The sequence below is a fragment of the Centruroides vittatus genome, unplaced genomic scaffold (genome assembly GCF_030686945.1).
Source record: "Centruroides vittatus isolate TY-2023 unplaced genomic scaffold, ASM3068694v2 contig_634, whole genome shotgun sequence".
In the NCBI taxonomy this organism is placed as follows: domain Eukaryota; kingdom Metazoa; phylum Arthropoda; class Arachnida; order Scorpiones; family Buthidae; genus Centruroides; species Centruroides vittatus.
The window spans coordinates 1,154,266-1,170,350 of NW_027122389.1; the positions used below are offsets into that span (position 1 = coordinate 1,154,266).

General features: G+C 31.0%; 1 protein-coding gene across 1 annotated transcript in view; it reads right to left on the reverse strand.

Moving 5' to 3' along the window:
• LOC136979767 (proton-coupled folate transporter-like) overlaps positions 1-16,085 on the reverse strand; it is a 29,690-nt gene that overhangs the window by 1,139 nt on the left and 12,466 nt on the right. The window contains exons 4-5 of the mRNA XM_067275799.1: positions 12,055-12,199; positions 9,233-9,288 (exon numbers count right to left, since the gene is read on the reverse strand). Of these exons, the coding sequence (XP_067131900.1) occupies positions 9,233-9,288; positions 12,055-12,199 (201 nt within the window). The remainder of the gene's footprint in view (positions 1-9,232; positions 9,289-12,054; positions 12,200-16,085) is intronic.

Below are 16,085 nucleotides of genomic sequence, written 5' to 3' on the forward strand. Positions count from 1 at the left end.
ACGAGTTGTTGTTGATGATGATGATGATGATGATGATAATAATAATAATTAAAATAATAATAATAATAAAGCCCAAACAGTTAGGAGTTGAAAGTTGAACTTTGGTACATGTCACGAGGACACACACTAAGAAGGGATTTTTCGAAATTTCTCCCCACCGGAGGAGAGGGACAGGATTAAGTCTTAACACTTCCATTGTTGATGGAAGTGTTAAGTAACAATGGAAGTGTCAACAATGGAAATATCGACAATGGAAGTGTTAAGAGAAAGCGACGTGCAAGACGCAGATGCAGTTTTTTCGTTTTTGCAGGAAATTGAACATAATTTTAGACCCATCTAAAAATTCTCTAATTAGTCTGGAAACAGAGGTCCCAATTCTTGCATTCTGTGAAAACGGGTAAGGTTGACTATAACGTAATAATCTTAATCTTCGCTACTGTTACTTTTGCCCGAGCAATGCCTGGCCTACATGCTAGTAATTAGATATTTCATTCGTTATATCGTATATCGTACAATGATTATATAAATAACATTATACTAGTCACTAGTCTATTGAATGCAATACGAATTTCAGGGTCTGTGCTGAAATAAACATACATGATTTCCAATACAGTGTTAACAGAGCACACAACTGCTAGTTAGATTGCTAGTTAATTAATACTTTCAATATTTGTACTCCAAAATATAATTTATATAAAAATATTTTTAAATAATTAAAAATTACTGTCTTTACTACATCTTCAAATTACAAATATTTTAACCTAACAATTAAATGTTTTTTTTCTTTTAAACAAAGAACAAAAACTAAACTTTTCTATTTTTTTTTTTTTTTTTGTTTTTGCAAAAATCAAACTTAAATTACTTGTCTAGTGAATTACTGTATTTAATGTGGTATGGTCATTAATTCGAAAATGAAGGTATGAAAATGCACATCAATTGTAGTACAGGTACTCCTCACTTTACAACCTATCTGCTTAACGACCACTCGCACTTATGACCAATCGAGTTTCGACCTGCAATTCGGGGAATCCCCTTTCTCGGCTTAAGTGTCCGTCAGTGGCGATTGGTGACACGTGCACTAAGCGTACTATAATAGTCTTTTTATAAATAAATTTGAAGTTTGTCGCATAATTTGGATAATTTTACAACAATCCTATATTCCCGGTGCAAGCTCCTCGCTTATCGACCAATTCGCTTAACGACGTAGTCGTCGGAACAGAACTCTGCCGTAAAGTGAGGAGTACCTGTATATAGTATTGGTGGTATACTACAAATACTACACTGCAATATGTATAAATCTGATAAAAAATTGTTTTGTGATGTCATTTAGCAATTTATTAATAACAAATGTTATTAATGAATTACTAATTGACATCAATAAACTGATTTTTCTTATTATTATTATACCTATTTCACAGAGGAAGACATATCCTCCCAATATTTTTGTATCAGCAAATTGTTCTTCCCAATGTAATTTTGTTTTATACCATGATAAAATAGTTAAAAGTAGAAATGAGTACTATACAAAAACAAACCTTACTTTGCATATCCACTCAAAACCCAACAAGAAATCTCTCTTACTCATTGTCATTAAGACAATGAGGTTTTTCTTTTATTTTTAACAAGGGTCCTGTAACTACTTTAACATAACCAGTAAAAAAATACTATACAGTGGGTGATCGGTTAACGAACATAATCCGTTCCAAGACACTGTTTGTTAACCGATTATCGACTTACCATGGGTTTTAATGGGAATTTAATTCATTCGTTCTGGAGACCCCAAAAAATAAAAAATATATACTTTCTTACTACATTTATTTATATGTAATAATAAAACTACATATATATATATATATATATATACACAGTCTTGCTTTTTTATTAGTCATGTTTTTTCTGTTTGTGGGGGTTAAACAATCTGTCTAATGTCGATTGCTTTTCTCTCTTCTTCAGGATTTTTCAGAAGTAATTAATAGTATTATAATTGTAGAAATTTCCAATCCTCAACCTGGTTTGGATGCCAATCTAAGATCATTGTTCTGACATCCTCCTAAAAAAACATATCTCTCCAAGTTTCTTGGCGTTCTTCTCTCGTCAGATCCGTTTCAGGTCCCATTATGAGCTCATTATTTCTCAGATGTGATTTTTGTTATTCCTTTAGCTGCTCGAGTCTTCTTGATTATACTGTATCTTTCTTAAATAAGATTAAACTGCAGTCTACTGTAAACCTGTTCGTGCCATACTGCCAAGCAACATTGGGCATCTTCTGCCCACTCTACCTTTGCTATTTTACTCTCACCTTTCGAAAAGAAAAACCCATGCAAAACTTAATGAGTGCCTGCCCGACAGTCTTGCGAATACTATAAAAATATTGTTTCTGTTAGAAAAATAAAAGGCTGGAATTACAAGGGAGAGTTTCAAAGTTCGGAGGAGTACTATCCGATCGGTATATACCGGGTTGAGCGTCGATGTCGACGTCTCCCACACTCCGAAAAGTTTCGAATTGTTGCCCGAAGACGAGGGAAGACCAATCGATATTCGTTATTTTACGACACTTCTTCCGTTTGTTCTGTGAGGTGTTCGTTGTCCGAACATAAAAATCTTTCGCGAAAGTGTTTGTTATCCTATCACCCACTATATATATATATATATATATATAAAACTCAAGATTGAACTTCTTTGAAACAAAAAATGTATCATTACATTTTTAAGCAATCACAACTCACTGGAAAATTTACATTCTAAGATCTTGTAAATCTTTATATTCACAACATAAATGAAAAATAGAAAATTGACCTTGACATTACATGTCAAGGTCATGACATTTATTATTTATTACATACCATTTTTAACCTTCTAAAAATAAGTCTATCATGACATAAAAACTTTTCAATTTTATTTGCATGTAGAATCTTTTCATTTTAAATGAGACTTAATAAAAAAAAACAAATAATCTGAGTTTCCAGCCTTTGAATAGTTAAGTACCAATAGTGTTACCACCCAGACATCTGGGAATTGACTCACTGTCTGGGTGAACTATTAATGTTGTCTGGGAATTTCGTAGAAATTGTGAAATTACGACGAAACAACGTTCTTGCAAATACTTTTATAAATTTACACCATTTGAACAACGAAAGACCTCACACTCATCATTCCACCACATTACTCTGTTTACGCCGACGTGTGACATGCAACCTGCCTCTCGACCTTTTTTTTTTTTTTCGCTTGTACGTAACACGTCTTCTATGGAGCTAAATTATCTAGTCTTTCTTTCTTGATTTAGGTTACATATGTTACTCCTACACAAGTCCCTAGTCCCTAACTGTAACTGATTTAGAACTGGCATGCATGTTATTCTTTGCATTGTAAAATGACATTGCGCATGTGTCGGGTACTTCTGTTAGAACAAACCTGACTTGCCGTCTGGGTCAGCGATTTTGTAAAGGTGGCAACACTAAGTACCAACTATGAAATTTTGAGTTCTATAGACAATTTATTTCCTGATTTAATTGATATATTGATATATTTGGTTACTCAAATCTTTTAGTTAATATGTTCAATACGAACATATTAACTAAAAGATTTGAGTAACCAAATTCCACAACCATCCTGTCACCCACAAATTCATTCTCTGCATCAGTAACTTTATGTCCTTCAATTGGTACAAACCAAGTCATTACATCACGCAGTTTCTCACCGGTCATGGCCGTTTTTGGTCTTATCTCGCCAGATTTGCTGGTGCAAACAACTCTACCTGCTCTCTTTGTGGTGTCGGTGACAGTAGTGTACATTACATCTATGACTGCCCCATGCTCGAACTAGAACGCCATTTTCTAAGGACGACAATCGACTCCCATGGGCACAACTGGACCGACCGTGACTCCTGCCTACGCGACAAAGACTCTTATGAGGCCTTCCTTAACCTCATCTCTATGTATTTCTCCCGCACCACTGTGAGTGGCTACTAGTTTTGCAGTGTAATATACATGTATACTTTGTTTAGTCTGTCCTATTCATGTCCCTTCTACCTGTAACCACAAGCTAGTCATGTACATATTGTATTTTCATTGTTCTTTTGTATTTTATGTCTTTTATGTTTATGTACTGTTTTCATGTTCTGCTTATTAGTTTTAGTCTTAGTTTAATTCTGCATTTATTCTCTTTGTTTTTTTTTCAACTCTTTTATTGTAACTTTTATTCATTGTACACCAACTGTTCAAATCCTGTGCACCTGTTCTGTACCAACACTTGGTTATGTGAAAGCGGCACCAAGTATATACTGTTTGTAGTATGTTTTATTTAATAAAAAATGTGAAATCTGAATCTGAATCTGTATTTTGTGTTTTATTTTATTTTTTTATTTTTATTTTTTTTCTTTTCCCTTTTGCTTTGTTCATTAGTGCATACTGTAACTTGGTGGAACTATGTAACGGATATGCTCCTGTAATGCTCACTGCAGGGCAGGACTTTGTACCTTGTTTTAAATGTACAATAAAACTAATGAATGAATGTATTTTGATATCAACAACCCTAAGTATAATGCTCGCCTGTAACCGGAGTTTCTGGAGGTCCTATTCGGGAAAGTTTCGAAATTCTAGGTACAGTACGTTGCGGGTAATATTTCTTTGTGGTAACAGAAAGTATGGTCTGTCCAATATTGAAAAAGTTTTCTTAATACTTTGTAAATGTCCAAATTTATTTTTCTTTGCAATTAAACATACAAGATTATAATGAAATGAATATGACGTTTTATTGATTAAATATATATTTGCAGTAACGACACGTGATTGAAGCCGTTTAATATTATTATTTGTTTTATTGATTTGATGGGACAAAATGTCTGCTTTCTCGAAGGGAAAAGGGAATTTATTAGAAGGAACGTAAAAATATCTGGGCACAAAGAATAATTTATCGTAAATCGTGACTTTAATAAGTTAGTAAGTTTTATACAGTACAATATTTCTTATATTATATGAAAACAGATATTCAAAATACAGTGTGAGTTTTTTATCTTGAGACAATGAAATAACTTAATTGGATCTCATTATTTTGAGAAAAAGGTATAAACAAAAGTTGTAGGGTTTCGAAGGGCCAATCAATTGGTGACCTTGACCTTCGGGGTCATTTCGGGGTCGAGTTTGTTTTTCCAATGGAAACACATATTTTTAACCCAGGCAATGGAAAGAGCGGAAAATTTCACAACCGGATATACCTTTGACCTACCTTATGGTCTACGTCAAAGGTCAAGATTATTTAAAGGTTTAAATTATAAGCTTTTTCTAATGGGAAACCATACTTTTTATTACTGGAATAGGCAGGGAGGTAAAAGTTACATTTACGTGGAAAGAGTGGGAAATTTCACAATCGGCCCTGACCTCGAGTACCCCAAATTTGACCTCTGAAGGTCATCTCGAGCATGATAATTTTAAGCGCAGCTCAACAAATGCATCAAAGTGGAAGGGCATCATTTTGAACATTTGTTATAAAATTTTTCCCCGAAACAAACATCTCAAGCAACAGTAAAGAAAAGTAAAGTAAGAAAAGTAATGAGAAATAAAGTGACTCACCGAAAACAAGCACAGCGATAGTGAGAGGCAAGGGGACTGAAAATAAGCATCTCAAAAGGAGCAGAAAACTACTATGTCCACATTGTTACTCCTGGGTAGTGCTGAAAGTAGTGAATGCTTTTAAAGTTCAAAGTAGTAAGGTCACGAAAAAATGTAGCTTTTACCTCCCTGCCTATTCCAGTAATAAAAAGTATGGTTTCCCATTAGAAAAAGCTTATAATTTAAACCTTAAAATAATCTTTATCTTTGACCTAGATCATAAGGTCAAAGGTATATCGGTTGTGAAATTTCCCACTCTTTCCATTGCTGGGGTCGAAAATATGTTTCCATTGAAAAAACAGACTTGAAGGTCAAGGTCACCATTTGATTGGCCCTTCGAAATCCTACTTTTGTCTATACCTTTTTCTCAAAATAATGAGATCCAATTAAGTTATTTCATTGTCTCGAGATAAAAAAAACACCCTGTATATTGTGTGTCATTTGTCAAGTTTTGATAATTTTCTCCCTCAATTTTTCTTTGTAGACAGTTTTTGGGCACTCTGTACATTTTGTATCCTCTAGTTTAAAAATTTCCAAATGAGACTTTTTAAACTATATTTGATATCTTTGAAGCTTAGGAGCATCTTCCCCATACACATTACAATTCTTTTTACTGTTTGTACAACATTATTTCCTTTCCAAAACTCAAAGCATAATATGTCCAATATGCTTTTCATCTGAAGACGTTTCAACTTTATTTTATTCAAATAAAATGTGAAGTAAAAGTTTAAAATAACCTTCTACACAAAGAATACAATCTCACCTTAGCAATAATGTGTTAAATTTCACAACTGTTATAATTAAATCCACATTTATGTTAAGAAGGAAGGTTGTAATATGAATGATTTTGGTGAAAAAGAAAGTTATCACAAAGTGTGAAAGCAGTGTGTGGCAGATCTAGCAGCAATGTTTAAGATTCCTAAGTTGACTGTGTGCGACCAGTAAATGCAATTTTCATTTTATTGTACAGTATTTGCATTTTATTATACAGTATTCACATTTTATTTCTTGTTTTCACATTTTAATTTATTATTAGGGTATTTAATTGTGTTATTTCCACCTTAAATTATGCAAATTTGCTGTTTTAATTTTATCAAAATGGGTATTGTTCAGGGTCTAGGAATGGATTAATTGACTTTCCATTATTTCTAATGGGAAAAACTAATTTGGACTTTGAATGATTTGGAGTTCAAACAGAATTAAATTTGAAATACAAATACAATACTACTGCACTCCCAATTACCCAGACTAATGCCTGGGTAATTGGGAGTGCAGTAGTATTTATTGTATTTGTATTTTAATTTAATTCACTGGTAATGGAGGCATGGATAATGTGAAAACACAGATAATCTACAAGTCTGTTTTAATGACAGCTGATTGATTTTTCTTTTATTTAGTTTTTAATTTCATATTAAATCTAATATAATAGTTTATATATTATGAATAAAATACATTTTGAGAAAGATAATTAATTCATTAATAAGCTTTAGATGTGATCAGAGTTGAATAAAACTTTCAACATAAACAGAAAATTCAGAAGAATTTGTTGAATTTTGCCTTGCAGTTAACTATGAATTTCTTGCGTTATTAACCGAGAATGCAGGTGCCAGCTAGATATCACTGTAAAATGTCGTTAAATTTGTGATATTAATGATTTATTGAAAAGGAAATGATTCAAAGTATTTTCTTCAGGAAATTTTACAATTTATTTAATGAAAAGAAAAAATACAGTATACATGTAAGTAAAGCTGTATTGTTCAAGAATCAACTGCATTTACTGTACTTGTTAGGCCATTTAATTTAAACCTTGACTTTCTGAATGTAGTTCAGATGTTCAATATACCATTTTAAATGGCAACAGTTAACAATGCAGATTTTTTAATTCTAATGCTAATATTTGTCTTCCTGACATCAATTTTTATCAAGATGAAAACATTTATGGATAATCAAGAATATACTGTCATCTAATATCAGAATATTTGATCTTCCAACCATTTTTACACTCCTCAAAAGTGAAATTAAACACCATGAAGGAATGCACTTTTGAGGGCACACTGAAGGACTGGTAGAGGTGACAGAGAAATGAAAATAATTAAAAGAAGAAACAATGACATGTAACAGAAACCTCTTTATTTGGTAATGAATACGACTTACACAGGCAACTATAAAGGTCACTGTATGGTAAGGCCTACTATCAAATAGGCGATTAATTGATAGTATGTTTGCAGATGTTCCCGTGTCCATCATGTCATTGCCAGATGGTACTCGTGTTGCGCCCGACACACGTGGCAACCGTGCACATCAACAAACCAAGGTTGTGCAGTTCTGGAATACAATCTCATTTCCCAGCTGTTAACTGGTAGTATTCAGTCTGCAGTTACCTCCGAGGCATTTTCTACTTTTCTTCTAAAGTTCGACTGCTACGAACCGTCGTCGATAGCATTTACGACTCGAGCCAGCTGCCGGTCTTTATATCCGAAGCATACGCTAACTTAATCATTTGCATATTTCTGTCAGTTCTACTGGTCCTGCAATTTGCAGGTGGCTACGCACATTCTTTTATGGTGTTGCAATTTCAGTTTGCAGGAGTGTAAATGCATGCACAAACACACACATTTTTAGATATGTAGCATTTGGTTCAAACACTTCATATTCTTTCATACATTACTGTTATGATTTATTGAAAAAATTTTGCTAACATTCTTTGTATTATAAGAGTTGTATTGTAGATAAAATAGTATATAATATATCAACAACTATTGGAACAAAATGCAAATAAAATACAGCAAATATATGTGAACAGATTTCATCTAATACAAACATTCAATATCTGAGTTATGATATCCAAGTTATATTTGAGATAATAACTTTAACCTTCAAAATACTATCTTTTTAAAGAAATTATTAAAAATTATTACACTTTTTATAATACAGTATAGTAATTTTGAATTCCCAATTTAATGAAATTTAATTTCTGGTTTTATTAATACATAAGCTATATTAAAAATAAATGTAGAAAATTTATAAAGAATTCACCAAATAGACAATACTTTAAAAGTGTCTTCACATCTCGGGAAATAACGGTCTCGCAGTCAGAGTCAACATTTCTTTAGAGGCTACTCGTTCACCTCTATATGTAAAATGTTAAAACCTTTCCTCTGGCAATGGCACAACCAATTAAAAATGTACAAAAAATGGCAGAATAACGTGAAGACATTTTTAAGTATTGTTTATTTGGAGAATTTTTTTATAAATTTTCTATGTTTATACTTGATGTCCTGGCAATTTTATCAATACAGTAAAATATTTTCAATTCATTAAAATTTCAAAAATATATTTTCAATTTGTCAAGTAAAACTCATTAAAATTATTTTACTAAATGTAGTTTTAATAAATGAATTTTAAAAGTTTATTTTCAAAATAATAACTACTAAACAGTAAATGCAATCGTTAGCTTTGTTTCAAATGTACGTATTTTGTTTTGTACTTAAAAATTTTAAATTTATTTGATAGTATTTACAATTGTCAAATATTACTTTGTTAGTTTTATATTATTACACAATTTTGATGTAATAAATTAATAAATTTAGCAAGATATATTTACTTTGGACTGATATTTTTCTTACCTTCATTCATTTCTTTATAGTTAATATTTTCCTGTTCCAAATTCCTATGAAGAAAACTGAAATATAAATATAACAGATTATTTTCATGAAGTATTATAAATTTACATATAACTACATGTCAGTTTAGTAAAGTTAAATTAAATTTTATCATTAAAAGTATACCTGTATGGATAAAATGTAATAATTTATTTTATTTTGTATTCAAATAAATTTAAGCATTTCTGAAATCAGCACTTTTTTCTTCTACACCTATACATCAAAATTTAATGGACTGGCTTATCCATTAAAATTTGGTTTCACTACCAATTAATGCAATTTTGTGTTGTGACCTTCACCACATATGGCAATGATGTAATTTTTGCATCATTTGGACACTGAAAGTTTTGGTAAATTGCATGCATTATTTTTTGGATGTTCTTTCTTTCTATATAGAAGTGTAAGAAACATTGTAGAGATTACATTTGTATTGTTTGGTTTCATACTTTCTCATAACAAGTTTAATTATTAATATAATAATTTTTCATCATTTGTCCTTGGGTAGGTGCCAGTGACTCACTTTTGCACACACAATTTTGTGAAATCCGTGGTTTAAGTTCCCGAGAGAGATTTTTATCTCCCGTGACTAAAAGGGTGACTAAATCCGAAAGACGCATCAACCACACCCGGTCAGATGATCCTTAAGCTCGATCTCCATTGGAAGAGATCTGGAGAAATTAAAAGGTATAAATAGGGGACTTTTCCTCGCCGTCGGGGTAGTTCCGTACCGGGAAGGTTTCGGCACGTAAGATAGTCCTTCGAAGAAACTATCGTACGACGAAGGCTACCCGGCAGATCTCTATGAAGATGGCCATAGGAAGGCTCTTTGGTAGATCTCCATACGTAGGTAGCCACGTGTAATTGCGTCGCACTTTGAAGACAGAACTGGCCGTAAGTAAAACTACTCCATACAATCTCCGAAAGGAAGCGAAGACAAGAACAGCTTCATGCTATGAAGGTAGTATAATGTTAGATTGATGCAACTCTCTCTCTCTCTCTCTCTCTCGATATTTAATTTCTTGCATAATTGGTTAATTAAGATTAAGTTTAGATAGTTTGATCTTTTCGAGAGATAAGTCTCGAATATATCGTTAGTAATTCCCATAAGCTGTATATCATTTGTATTTACTTGTATTCAATCATTAGTTTAGTTTTATTAAATTTTTGTTATTGTTTTAACACGGTCTCATTAATCGAGTTCGGAAGATTTACCACTCACGTAACGCTCCACTCGAAATAACCCTCCTACGATTTAATACGAACGTTGTCGCTCGGACGTCACAGATATCTCTAATTAGAAGAAAACATCTTTCAGACTAACTGCCGAATAAGTGATAAAGAGTATTTTCCCAACTCTCTATCCCCGGCTAGCCCCTCACAATTCATAAATATTGCTTGAAATGAAAAAGTTTATATTTTTATTCTGTCTGTAGCAGTGACATAGGTTACTTTATTAAAAAAAATAAATTGACATATTTAGTGCATCTTTTTCTTTTAATGATGGCAGTAAAAGTGTTAAATATAAATAATTAAATTAAATTTAAGTTAAATTTAATTAAAATATAAGTTCAAAACTTAAATTTAATTATTGACAACTAGTAATATGCTTAATTTTAACACCAAATTCTTTTAATCATTTATTTGTATCCAATTAGTAATACAGTTATTTTTTCAGAGAATCAGAAAATTGTTAAAATTTTCAATATACCACAAATCATTTTCTATTCAGTATGACTTTTTAATTATATGATTTAAATAGTGATTTAAATAGTAGCCTACCCTTACACAATAACAATTATTATTATTATTTGGATTGTATATTTTTATGATTTTAAAACCATTATATCTCACAAATCTCAGCTTTTGAGATATAATTTATTTTTAAATAGACAGAACTTAAGGAATAAATATTTTAGCTGACAGCTTTATGAAATATATTCTGTATTTCTTTATATGAATTCATATTAATTTAAAATAAATATAATGGTTTTCATGGGGTAGTAGCAAGAGAGACTTTATTTTTTATATTTAGTTATTTAGGTTGTTTACTTTCCATTTTGTTTCAGTTATTTCTAGTTTGGGGTTTAGTTAAGTTATGTTAATTCTCAAACTGCTATTTTAACAATTTCTAACTAATACTTCATTTCATTTCCATAATGAATAGAACTGTATCCCACTAATTTAAGATTTAAAAATGATTAAAATAGTAAATAATACTGTACTATATTTTGTAACCAGATAATAGTAAAAACACTAGTTAGGAAACATTTTGTTCACTTGTAAGCATGCTCAATATGCAAATTAACAATGTATAAAAAGACTTGTCAAACTGATATAGCAAGCTAAACTTCAAGTTTAGCTATGGAATTGGTGCTGATTAAAGGTTTTAAATCATTCAATCACTTGTATCTTTAAAGTTGTTTTCTGTTCTATCCTAAGAACCCGAAGATGATGATCTTTAAACAAAGTCAAAAACATTAGTTCAGTTATTAAATTATGTTTACCGAATTTAGGTGTCTTTGAAGTTAATTATTATAAATTTTGTTTTTTCCGTCAGAAAGCTCAGTACTGTCATTTATAGATTAATAGTGTTTAATATTTTATGAACTCTGATGCAAGGACCATTCTCTTTGACATTTTGGACTTTGATTTGTTTCAATTAATATTTGTAATGATGACACATTGATTACAACTTACCACATATCCATCTGTATATCAATGATTCTTTATTTTAAATTTATCCACAGTTTGCTATATTAAAAGAATTAAAAATTGAAAATACTTACATCAATATGCATAATGCTATTGCTTGAAATCCTGCAACCAATTCAAAACAAAAGTAATTTGGAGTATGAAGATAAATAGCATTGAAAACTGTTCCAGTTAAAAATGAAATATTCTGAAGAGAAGCCATAAATGCAAATAATTTTCCTGAAATTATAAATGATTTCACTTATTTGGTCAATAAATAATAACATAACATAAATAATCAAATAAGAAGATTTTGTAAAAATTATTATAATATTGAAACAATGAAGGAAAAGAATGAGTAGCAGTAAACAAGAAATATTAATAAAATTAATTATAATTTATACAGTAAATTTAAATCAAACTGCTATTCAACAGATAACTTCTGATGAGATAAGCTTATGAATACTCGTATGGTAGAATTCCAAAAACTTGACTTTTGATAACTTGACATTCTGTAAAACTTGTCGTGTCCAAAAAATAGAAATATGCAGAATCTAATTTTCAAATAAAGTTATTATTCTTTATTGGTGACATATGATAATAGCATCAATTCCACATGTGAAGATCGGGATCTTTATATTGTGGACTTTAACATCTTTATATAATTTTAATTAAAATATTTAACTACATTTTATACAAAAACGGAACAAAGCAAACCAAAAAGGGTTAGTTTAATGGGAAATCAACTGATAAAACTTTCTGATAAGATAGGTTTAAATTCGATTCCCACGAGTTGAGTTCCTTGTTAAGATGAGTAAAATTTCTGTCACGACGATGTCACCAATCACTTTATTGGTCCAAGAAGATCGTCTCCTCTGACGAAATCAAGGAAGGGCCTGCAAAACACCTCTCCATATAAAAAGGGTGTACGATGAGTAAGACGGTGGAAGTTATCACATGACGTGTGTCTGTGCTCTGTTGGATATCTACCGCCGCCGTCCACCCTCGTCGACTCGATTTCTGCCGAACCGATCGTCGTCGAGGTTTCGACCTCCTTCCCGAACAACTTATACTACTCTGAAGATAATTGGAGACTTTCCTGCTGTTAATACGTTCGACTGTATTATCTTAAGGTATCTAACTGGCAGCTAATTGTAAGCTCTTTCTCTCATCCTTTTGTAAAGTTGATGACGATCGCGTTCTTATCTAAATTATGTATACTTATAATAGTCGTCTAGAAAACCAGTAAATCTGTATAGCAAGGAATGTAACTAAATAACCTGTATCTAACCAATAATTACGTCTAAATAAATGGGTATTATTTATTTATAAAAATTTCTCCCAGTGCATTTCTTCTGCCATTCTCTCCGTTCATTCCATTCCGGGTCTAACCCATACGTAACCGCTCGCGCGAATTTACAATCTCTGTATTGGTCTAAGGATACAGTGGTGTCATCGTGATGCGGTATCGAAGAGATACTGGCTCTACGGTCACACACGTGTTAAGAATGTAACCATTTTTCCGAGGTACCACTGCAAAACGCCCCGATACAAATATCTCTAACTTGAAAGTAGCCATCAAGTAGTCCATATTTTTTAATTAAAATTTAACTACAAATAGAAATAGTCACTATTAGTATACAAATAATAGGTATATGAATTGCACATATTATACCTTTACAAAAATTCTGCTATTTATACTAGCATCATTGCTATGCTGCAGAACTGATCATTTTTGGTAACTTGTCACCTCCTCAGTCCACACTAAGTCAAGTTTGTGGGACTCTACTGTATAATAAATATATTACATGGTAAACACATTTATTTTTAATACTTTTTTTGGTGAATTATAAACATTTTCTATTTAAAATATATTTCAAATGAACATAATACTGAATTCTTATATTAGTACCTTATAATATATTATGCAAAAATCTTGTAGATCTGAAAAACTTGTAGATCTAGATAGAATTGAAGAAAGCCATCTGAAAATTTGAGAAAATCTAAGTAAATGTATATCTTTGATGAAAAGTATACCTCTCGGTAATATAACTAATACCAATATTACAAGAGCTCAAATTATAACACATTATAAATCAGAAAATTTAAGTTACTTAGCAAAAAATTAGACTTTTGATTAGTTTTATACTAGTAGACATATGGTGCAATCATGCTACTAATATAGTCTGATATAGTCTGAAGTATATTCCTTTTATGTTTTGACGTAAATTGTTTTTGGTTTTGTTAGTTAAATAATTGTAATGAACGAGGGTGTGTCGTGACTGCCAAAGCTGCTGGCACATTTTCTCTCAGAACTTAACAATATGAAGGAAGTTTTTGTATTGATGTTTTTCTTTAATTCTGAATGGAAAGTTTTTATACAGTAGTAACTTTATTTTGCTTTTTAGAGAATGTTTACTCTTTGTAATTTTGTAAGTTTTGATGTTCTATCATATGTTCCATATTTATTTTTTAAAATTTTTAATTACAGCATTTATAATTTTTATTGAAAAACATAAATTACATGAATTTTTAATAAGCGATTTATTGTGAAATATAGTACTGTATAATAAAATTGTAACCGATATTTTGTTTTTATATCGTAGTACTTGTCTTTAAATGTCATTGTTAAAGAAACAATGCTAAATGGGTATTGGTGGTATCGACGTTTATGTAAATATCAATTAATATGACATAGGTTTAGTTTTTCAATACTGAACTTTATTCTTGGTTATTTTATATCAAAAACACTTGCTGATGAAAGAATAGAGGATAGAGATTGAATAGCATGTATAATCTGTTTAGTATAAGCCCAGAATATTTTTGTACTCTGTTATATCGTGCTTTTTCTTTGTCTCCCGACAAGCACGATATATCAAGGAGCTACTGTAACTGTTCACGACGAAAATGCACTGTATACGAAATCACAATAATTGCTCAATAAAACGATCTTTATTGATTTAAACTCTCTCAAATGACTCAAGCAATACAATTTGGATCCCTCTTGAATCCGATACACAAAACAACATGGCGACAACGACAGACGACTCACATAAAAAACGCGCGAAAAAAAGCGCCCCCTCACAACATTAAAGTTTAAAAAACAAAAATAAAAAATAACTTAAACAGTAACCATGCATACTTAAAAAGTCTTTGGCATCTGTAAATAATCAGTAATGAAAAATGATGTTCTTTCATTCTGATTATTCAAGATGTTTTCAGTTTCTTTCTTTTTTGGTTCCTCTTGCTTTTGAACACTTTTAACACTAACAAGCATTACATGTGCTGCCCGTACTTCTTTCACGTTCTTGCTGTTAATGGCCTCCATTTTTATTTGCTGCTTTTAACAAAACTTGGCCTGTCACACGTATTTCACTTTCTTCTGGTTTAAGCACTCTTTCCGACATTGATACTCTATCGGGAGGAAGTGACCGGCGCGAAACCGAAAATCCGCGTTTGACATCGGCATTGCCACGAGAGAGGGTCAGTGCCGATTTCACTAACTTGGCTACACCGGAACATCTATCACGATAAGAAACTGTTTATTTTTTAATGCTTCGAGATGTGTAAATATTGATTTCAAAATAAATTAATAAATCTGAAATAAACAGATTTCAAATAGTTTAAGTAAAATAATGTTTTATTAATGATTTCATAAATAACAAGGAACTTTTTCCTGCAGATGAATAAAAACCAACATCCTTTCAATGCTGTTAATTTTTGGGAAACATGTGAAAATTTTTCTCGCAAGCAATCACGTTTTAGTTTTTACAGCACTTAAAATTTACCAAATAAATTAAAAGATTTGATGTGTAAATATGAATTTACATTTTTGTTTGCTTTTTTAGTCTCAATTAATGCACACTTATAATCAACATAAGAGAAGAAATTAAAAAATGGATATTTCACAAATAATCACACATTTTATGAAAATACTTACTACATGGAATAATTATACTTGTAGTTAATTTAAACATACATTTAGGAATATATAGATGTGATTAAATATTAACAATAGGCTATGAAATCATTAAAATAACTTTATTCTATTTAACTCATGTTTAAGAAATTATTTGAAGATAAATAAAATTTTAAAAAATATTCTTGTAAATGACAACTCCATAAC